We start from the raw sequence: 9275 nt of genomic DNA, 5'->3' as shown, positions 1-9275 counted from the left end.
CCCAGACTTTAAAATGTAGTGTAGTGTAAGGAAAAAGAAATCACAAAGGATTTTTTAAAACATATCTTTTTCTTTTCATTAAACAATTGTAATTGTAATGCTTAAAGGTGATATATTAACTGAAGTTCTTCTCGAGTGTAATATGTTTTGCATACTAATGAAGCATTTTTGCAGAAGTAGATGAAGCTTGTCTAAAATTAACTTGAGCTTTGCAGCGAAACTTCCTGTGAGCACAGAATTTGCAGTTGAGAAGTCTTGTGCTTTTAATGTTGTGCTGAGAATTAGTAGAAAAAGAGGATGTATGTATGGGTGCGGCCAATGGAGAACTGGAGAATGATTGACAAGTGATGAATACCACTAAACTCCACCTGTTAATATCAGCTGAATATATAAGTGGAAGTCAGGAAATAAAACTGCACACCTCCTGAATGTAACTCTTGCATTGCATTGAAAATGACAGAATTCTGTGAATCGACTTTATTCATTTGTATACAATAAATTGCTAATATGTTAAACATTGAAAAAACCCTTTCCTGACCTTTTTATTAAAGGTGCATGGAATTGATTAAATATTTTTACAGTAGTATTATAATTAAATATAGTAAATGAATAATAACATTAATTTTATAATAATATAATTTGTGTAAAAGAACTGTGTTCTCGCCAGCTTTTTATGCACTTCCTCTCAGATCTTCACTGATGATTTGCCCCATTTTCCTCAACAGCCTCACCTTGTAAGTTTCTGAGCTAAGCAGATATATAGGACAAAAAGCTTAAAATAGTCTGCATTTCATTTAATAAAAAATCAGTCTGAAACCGTCTCATCTTTGAAAAGAAACTAAAGCTGCCTGTAGATGATCCCGTCTACTTATTCTTGCTCAAACATCTGTATGAATTGTATGAAAGAATAAAGGAGTCACATTATTATTCACACTATTTTTTTTAGTACTATGCATTGCTTTTTTTTTTTTACACACATAAATATGTTCTCAACAACCAAACATTTACAAACAGATAAGCAGTCAGTTCCCACTGCAACATGTGCAACAAAATAAACTTCAGTTGAATTAGTCAGAACACACAAACCAGAGAGGCAGCCAGTTTCCTCTGGGTCACGTATTTCCCAGCATGCCTCATTATCAAAAGAGCAGGACTCATCATCATCACCATCATCATCATGCATGTCATTTACACCAAACAACCCTCAGTTCTTCCGTCTATCTTATCTTAAGGAAACCCGAATAATCTAGACAGGAGAAAAAGGCGCTTGTTTAATGTAGCGTCTCATTGGTTAGTGTGGAGCAAGACACAACCCACATCCGCTGAGGACCTTGATCTCAGTCATCTGTGTGTCCAGTTGCTAGCTCTCATGCAAGCAGGCATCAAGCAACGGTGATGGAGGAGGGCAAAAAGGGGGATGAAAGGGATCTTTGTGTGTGTGTGAGACGAGCAAGAGGAGGAAAGACAGAAAAAAGGGAGACATACTGAATCGCTGAGGCTGCACTCACCCGCTTGAATAGTCTATGGTCCATCAAGGGGCTTTGCATTAACAGCAAAACAACACCAGACAGCTATTAGCACACAGCAGATATCATGATGGAGAGAGGGGTGAGGAGAAAAGAGCCAAGGGAAGAGCAACCCTCACTAAACCACTCATCATGATTATGATTCACACTTATTCAGAGATTAACATAAATGCTGATATCACTAAACAAGTTTTTAAGGTTAACTAAAAAAATAGCATACCCAATTTGAAAAAGTCACCATGGCATTCAAACCTATTTGATTTTGAATCTTGCATAGATGATCAAAACAAATGTGCTAGGATGTTCAAGCCATATTACAGCCATATGAAAAGGGATAGTAAACCCCAAAATGAAAATTACCTCATTTACTCATTCATTCATTAATTTTCTTTTCAGCTTAGTACCTTTATTAATCAGGGGTCGCCACAGTGGAATGAACCGCCAACTTATCCAGCTTATGTTTTACGCAGCGGATGCCCTTCCAGCTGCAACCCATCACTGGGAAACATCCATACACACTCATTCACACACATACACTACGGTCAATTTAGCTTACCCAATTCACCTATATCGCATGTCTTTGGACTTGTGGGGGAAACCGAAGCACCCAGAGGAAACCTATGCAAACACGTGGAGAACATGCAAACTCCACACAGAAATGCCAAATGACCCAGCTGAGGCTCGAATCAGCGACCTTAATGCTGTGAAGCGATTGTGCTACCCACTTTATTTTTAAGAGTTTATTTGGTCTGTTGAACTGAAAAGAAGATTTTTATGCTAATGCTAATTGCTGGCATCGATGACTTCCATAGTAACAAAAAAATATTATGAAAGTCAATGGGTGCCAGCAACCAGAATTCAAAAAATATTTGGTGTTCAACAGAAGAAAGAAACTCTAATTGGTTTGGAACAGGTGAAGGATGAGTAAATGATGGCTTGAATGAATTTACATTTTTTGAGTGAACTATCCCTTTCAGTATTACTCCAAAACACTCCAAAGAAAAGCTTTTCCTACTTAGATTTTTAGTCTTTAATTATCTAAAAATTCTTAGATCAAGAAGCATTTTCTAGTCAAGCAAAACACATTGTCTTGTTTTAAGTAATAATATGTAATAATATGACAAAATTAACTGAGTTTTCTCCTTAAAATAAACAACATTATTTGTTATATACAATTATATTCAATTATTTTACTCAGCTAATTTTGGCATATTATTTTAAAACAAGACAATATGTCTTGCTTGTCTGGAAAATGCTTCTTGACAAGCAAAACATTGTCTTGTGACTAAGCACTGAGTGCACTAAGTGAGTGAAAACATTCAGCTGAGGTTTTAAATCTAAAATTGCACCGTGTCTAAAACTATTGATTCTTTAACAAAATAGTTAACTCAGAGTGGAATAAATGAATTGAGTTGGGTTCGGATCTTTTGTTCAAACTCATCGACGTCGATACGGTACGGTCGATACATCACCAAATATGTAGTACCGGTTAAGGTAAAATGTGCACGCACTTTCTCTTCAGACACTAGCAGAGTGCTGAGGATCACGGGACTGATCATGACGCGAAAATTACGATCACTGACAGATGCAGATTCGGCTGTGGGGAATAAAGGGTTAAAGTTCATTTTCACAACACCACAGTATAGCTAACCGTGTGCTGTGTTTGTTCATGTAATTTTTCAGATTTTTGATACAATAACCTACGCTGCAGCGTTGGACTCGTCGGCCGCTTGCCATTAGAGGAAGGAGCAGCAGAGACTATTATGTATGGGACTATGATTTCTCCGGATCATAACATGTAAGTGCGATTAAAATTGTTGCCTCGTTTTGTGTAGTTTGCAAAATATCTGTTTAATTGTGTGTTATAAGTTGTAATCGCCCCATGCGGCTTGTAATCATTTATCTTATAGATCAGTGCTTGTACTGTATCTCTCAGATTAAATCTTTATGGGGTTGTTCACATATTGTGTTCAAAACCATGTTGAAAATGTGACGTGTGCGTCTTCCTGTACTGATTTAAATGCATTTCTGAACTCGCAATCTTCTGCCGGTTGTCTTTGTTATGGCCACCATCAGCTGTTCCCCACATACATGGCACGGTCAAATTTCATAATAGTTCAACTTTTGCCACTGTGTGGATTAATACTAAATGTGTGTTGTTGTCCGTGTTACTTGGGGTTAGCGTTAAGAGTAGAGTAATATGCTGCTGTTAAGCTGCATTGCATTCCTGCATTGGGCTCTCACATACTCTCCGCTACTTCATAGTTGTGGTGACCAATCACAACAGACTGGATCATCGGACCAATCAGCGCAGATAAGGAGGGGTTTGGGAACAAATGAATCGCTGAACAAATCATATGGGAGTCATTGTGAAAATTAGGTAAAATAAATATTGTATATTGTAAGATGCATATTGTAAGACAATGAAAGTGTTTTTGACCTTGCATGCATATCAGCCTATTTTTGGAGACCCCAAAAAGCAAAATATGACCTTTTATAATGCAAAATAGGGGCTCTTTGAAAAAAAGTCAAATAATCTGCCAATGGAATAAGCTAAATAATTGTGTTTTTCCTTTTGACATATTTCGCTTATTCCACTGGCAGATTATTTTGCTTGCTTTAAGGAAAAACGCACTTAATTTTGGCATATTATTGCTTAAGACAAGACAATATGTTTTGCTTGTCTAGAAAAAGCTTCTTGATTTAAGAATTTTTAGATATTCAGACTAGAAACAAGACTAAAAACTAGGTAAGAAAAGCATTTTAGCACTGTAGGAACTACTCATTGCAAGCCCGTTTTCTGTAGCAACTTTCTCCTATCCATATCCTCCAAAACATTGAAAAAAGTGTCACATTTGCATTAGTATCAGCAGTGTTTGATGAATGACATGTCCAGTAGGGGGCGATGTGGCAGTGGGAGAATACCTGTGGCGGCAGCGGCGGAGGAACCTCATGATCTTGCGGGCAGCCTGATCCTGCCTCTTGGTGAGTAGACTGCTTCTGAAACACAAACATCACTTTAAAATGTTTCATTCTGCATATTACATCTTGTACATGAATAAAATATTCCAAAGGGCAAAGCTCAGAACAGTATGGCTCTTGGGGGAGATTTATGAGAGCTGTTGGCTGACTGTGGAGCATTAAATGGCGGTTGCAGTAAGGTTTGGATTGAGGAAGAGTTTTTTGGGTGTTACCTGAGTTTGTGCTGGACCAGTGCGGCGGTGGCGGATCTGCGTTGAGGCCTGAGCCGGCCGAACTCTCTGTAGCTGCGGTAGCACTGCTGGATCAGTACAGCTGCCCGCCGGCTCTGCTGAAACTTCTTCTGCTCGTGGTAGCTGCGGAACTTACTCTGGATAAGGATGGCGGCCTGCGTCATCTTCTTATAAAGTGCATACTGATAAATAAACACATGGTGAAAACATTAATGACAGAAACGCAAGTGCTACCTATGTGACTACCTATGTGATTGGTTTATTGAGTTACATGAACAGTTCAGGCAAAAGTAAAAATTCTGTAATTTACTTATATGTTGTTCCAATAAGATAGGGGTGTCCAAACTCAGTCCTAGAGGTCCGGTGTCCAGAAATTTTAGCTCCAACCCAAATTAAATATACATTCACCGGCCACTTTATTAGGTACACCTGATCAACTGCTTGTTAATGAAAATTTCTTATCAGCCAATCGCATGTCAGCAACTCAATACATTTAGGCATGTAGACATGGTCAAGATGATCTGCTGCAGTTCAAACAGAACATCAAAAAGGGGAAAAAAGGTGATTTAAGTGACTTTGAATGTGGCATGGTTGTTGGCGCCAGATGGGCTGGTCTGAGTATTTCAGAAACTGCTGATCTACTAGGATTTTCAAGCACAACCATCTCTAGGGTTTACAGAGAGTAGTCCAAAAAATGTAAAAATTCCATTGAGCGGCAGTTCTGTGGGCGCAAATGCCTTGTTGATGCCAGAGGTCAGAGGAGAATGGCCAGACTGGTTCGAGCTGATAGAAAGGCAACAGTAACTCAAATAACCACTCGTTACAACCGAGGAATGCAGAAAAGCATCTTTGAGCGCACAACACGTCAAACCTTGAGGTGGATGGGCTACAGCAGCAGAAGACCAAACTGGGTGCCACTCCTGTCAGCTAAGAACAGGAAACTGAGGCTACAATTCACACAGGCTCACCAAATTCGGATGGTAGGGTCAGAATTTGGCGTCAACAACATGAAAGCATGGATCCATCCTGCCTTGTATCAAAGGTTCAGGCTGCTGGTGGTGTTGTAAATGTGTGGGTGATATTTTCTTGGCACACTTTGGGCCCATTTGTACCCATTGAGCATTGTGTAAATGCCACAGCCTACCCGAGTACTGTTGCTGACCATGTCCATCCTGTTATGACCACAGTGTACCCATCTTCTGATGGCTACTTCCAGCAGGATAACGTACCATGTCATAAAGAGCAAATCATCTCAAACTGGTTTCTTGAACATGACAATGAGTTCTCTGTACTCAAATGGTCTCTACAGTCACCAGAACTCAATCCAATACAGTACCTTTGGGACGTGATGGCATGGGAGATTTGCATCATCAATGTGCAGCTGACAAATCTGCAGCAACTGTGTGATGCTATCATGTCAATATGGACCAAAATCTCTGAGGAATATTTTCAGTACGTTGTTAAATCTATACCATGAAGGATTAAGGCAGTTCTGAGGGCAAAAGGGGGTCCAACCTGGTACTAGTAAGGTGTACCTAATAAAGTGGCCGGTGAGTGTACATGAACCAGCTAATTAAGCTCTTACTATTCATACTAGAAGCTGTCAGGTTGGTGTTGAGTCAAGTTGGAGCTAAACTCTGCAGGACACCAGCCCCCCAGGAGAGTCTTTCGGCACCCCTGCAATAAGATATTTGAAAAAAAATATTGAAAAAATATTTTAACTGACTTGCACTGTAGCTTTATCTGTATAAATACAAACACAATAAGTCAATGGGAATTGAAAGTATGTTACCAGCATCCTTTCAATTGTCTTTTCTTTTTTGGTTGTTGAATTCAGCTGAATATATAAATATGTGTTTGGGATGACGCGAGGGGAAGTAAATTAATTAAACGTTTTGGTGGTACACTTCCAAATTATTTTGCTGTATTATTTTTTGATTAATGCAAAATTGCAATAACTGACAAAGTGATGATAATAAGAAATGTTTTGTTGTTTGCAGTCCACTTAACTTTTTGCTTTTGGCTTATTTGGGCACATACTGTAGCATATACAGTATTGAGCTTCTTTTATGCCTCCAATACCTTTATGCTCCCCTGAGAGACCCACTTACCAAAATATAAAGGCAGATGTACGTATAAGATGACATGCTGTTTCCGAAATTAAAAAATCGACTTTTATATTGTTACTCTACAGAGGCCATTGCAGATGACTAAAATATGATCTAGAAAATATTGACTTTGCATCAAGTTCTACCCACTATGAAATGTTAGATGCATAAAACCTGAGGAGAAACTTTCCATTCATTTATATAGTGCTTTTCTGAATGAATATTGTTCCAGATCACATTTAAAGTAAACCTCAACCACTCTAAAAACCTCAATAACTCATTTTCCCTCGTTTTTTTGTAGAGCCCCAGCTGCCCAATGGGGTTGTCATGCTTATTTTGAAAGCCCCTAGTGATTATGGGATGTCCCTTGCTACTAATTGCACACTCACAGATATTTGACTGAATAGAATATGCGTATTTGGCGTGCTGTCCGGGGAGAGGGCTCTGAGCTCGGAAAGACACCCTAATTCGTGTTATTCCCCTTATCCGTATAGAGAGATGGGGTTTGAGCACAGTATCTAGCCCAGCTCCAGAATGCTTCCCCTCATATTTAAGTAGGAATCAGGTTTAATAGAGTGGCGTTGGGCTGGTGGAGGGATGCTGAAGTCAAGAGAAAACAGAAGTTATGATGTGTATGACTATAGGGGTTTGGTCTTAGTCAATGATGAATTAGCTTCGTCAAAACTGACCGTCCTTCTTCTGTGTGAATCTCATTGTGTATAAATGGCCATTTGTATTAAATACAATTTTATATTCATCCAGAAAGAAGAAACAGCTTTAAACAATGCGATTAAACTCTTACCTTCAAGGCTATCCATGTTAGCTTGCAAAGGGAAAAGAATACATTTGTCATGAATGTGAAACAACGACATTGCAGCTCTGAGAAATCTTATCCTTCAAAGACAGTTGCCACCACAGCGGGCCTTAAGTCTGGCTGATGCTTAACATATTAACCCGGCATCCAGCAAAGGTTGTAAAAGTCAAGTCGGAGCATCTTAAAGGATTACCTGCTTGTACTTCCTGTAACAGCGCTGAATGACAGCGGTGGCTACTTCCTGTTGCTCACGCAGTGGCCGTCCCTGCAGGGAAAGAGGAAAGAGGGTTAGTCTGAATAGAGGGCAACACTCGGGAGACGCCCATTAGGCTGTTCACTTACAGGAGAACAAAAGAGATGGAGAAAAGACACCCTTCTCTCTTAGCTACAGCTGGTGCTGAGAGAGCAGATGCCTCAGAGCACAAGCCGCCAGTTTGGCCAGCTGGCGAATCTTCGTGGAAACTCATTACAGGCAGCCACAGGAGGCAGCAATCGCTACTTATAAGCCAGGCCATGCGCTGGTTAAGCCACCTTACCCATGCTGAAGCTGTGGGGACTGACTACTCTGTGTCTGTGTGTTTATGAAATCAGACAAAGCAGGAAAGAGACCCATGTTTTTTCCTACCGATACCCGTGAATAGCCGTTTACATCCTGACTCTATTCACACATCAACACAAGTGCGTGGCACCCGATCCCCTGACCTGTACCTTGTACTTTCGGAAAGCAGTCTGCACCAGCCGTGCGGCTTCGTAGAGCTCCCTCTGCTCGGGGTCGGACAGTGTGAGCTGGGCAAGCTCTCGCTCCACTTTGCTGTTGGAGGCTCTAAGAAACTCACTCCACTCGGCCGGAGCAGGCAAGGTTGGCTTCTCAAATGGGCCTTCACGCATGGGCGAGTTACCCGGGCTCAGGCTAGGGTTGGAAGGAGGGGTCAGGGGTTCACTGTATATGGGGCTGTTCAGCAAAACACACACACATGCATATATGAAGTTAATTAAGGCATACATTTTGTATTCACCTTAAACGGGTCATGAACTGCCTCATGTTTTGAAAAGTCTAACTTTTTGAATAGGCTTAGTAGAATGTAGAGTTTGAAGTAAATGCTTTGGAGTAGAGTTAAACAGTTGAGTTTTACCGTTTTTGGATCCATTTAGGTCTGATGGAAGCACTGATAGATTAGCTTAACATAAATCACCAAATCAGAATAGACCATTAGTATATATGTCACTCAAAATAAGAAAAGAGAGTACCTTTTAGAGTAGAGTACCTTTTTGAATAGGTTCCTATGGACAAGTTCTGAAGAACAACCGTTCACAATGTGACATTCTACATCAGTGGTCCTCAACCACCGGACTGCAGACCGGTACCAGTCCATGGATCAATTGGTACCGGGCCGCACAAGAAATCATTAATTATTTCCTTTTATTTTTTTTTATCTGAGTCTGAACGATCGTTTATTTTGAAAAATCTTTTATTGTTAAAAAATACTGTATTCTCTTACTTGCATCTTTGTTGCTTGAGCACCCAAATTTAACCCACAAGCAGCAAAATGAGTAAGAAACAGACGTCTTTGAAAAGTTTCTTTGCTCAGAGAAAAAGGCCCAGGACCCGCAAACT

The 9275-nt window shown here is 40.0% G+C and overlaps 1 protein-coding gene across 11 annotated transcripts in view; it reads right to left on the bottom strand.

Annotated features, from left to right (window-relative positions):
* The window catches only part of camta1a (calmodulin binding transcription activator 1a), a 656204-nt gene that overhangs the window by 6072 nt on the left and 640857 nt on the right, over positions 1-9275 (bottom strand). For 6 of the 11 annotated variants that reach the window (XM_056449714.1, XM_056449717.1, XM_056449719.1 and 3 more), the window contains 6 exons: positions 8369-8612; positions 7854-7925; positions 7649-7669; positions 4721-4920; positions 4452-4526; positions 1509-1539 (listed from right to left, as the gene is read on the bottom strand). In XM_056449714.1, the coding sequence (XP_056305689.1) occupies positions 1509-1539; positions 4452-4526; positions 4721-4920; positions 7649-7669; positions 7854-7925; positions 8369-8612 (643 nt within the window). Of the gene's footprint in view, positions 1-1485; positions 1540-4451; positions 4527-4720; positions 4921-7648; positions 7670-7853; positions 7926-8368; positions 8613-9275 lie in introns of all 11 variants that reach the window. The other 5 variants (XM_056449715.1, XM_056449723.1, XM_056449716.1 and 2 more) reach the window with 4 other exon arrangements.

The sequence above is a fragment of the Danio aesculapii genome, chromosome 23 (genome assembly GCF_903798145.1).
Source record: "Danio aesculapii chromosome 23, fDanAes4.1, whole genome shotgun sequence".
NCBI lineage: Eukaryota > Metazoa > Chordata > Actinopteri > Cypriniformes > Danionidae > Danio > Danio aesculapii.
Note: the sequence above shows the minus strand (reverse complement) of the source record. Positions and strands in the feature narration are given on the sequence as shown.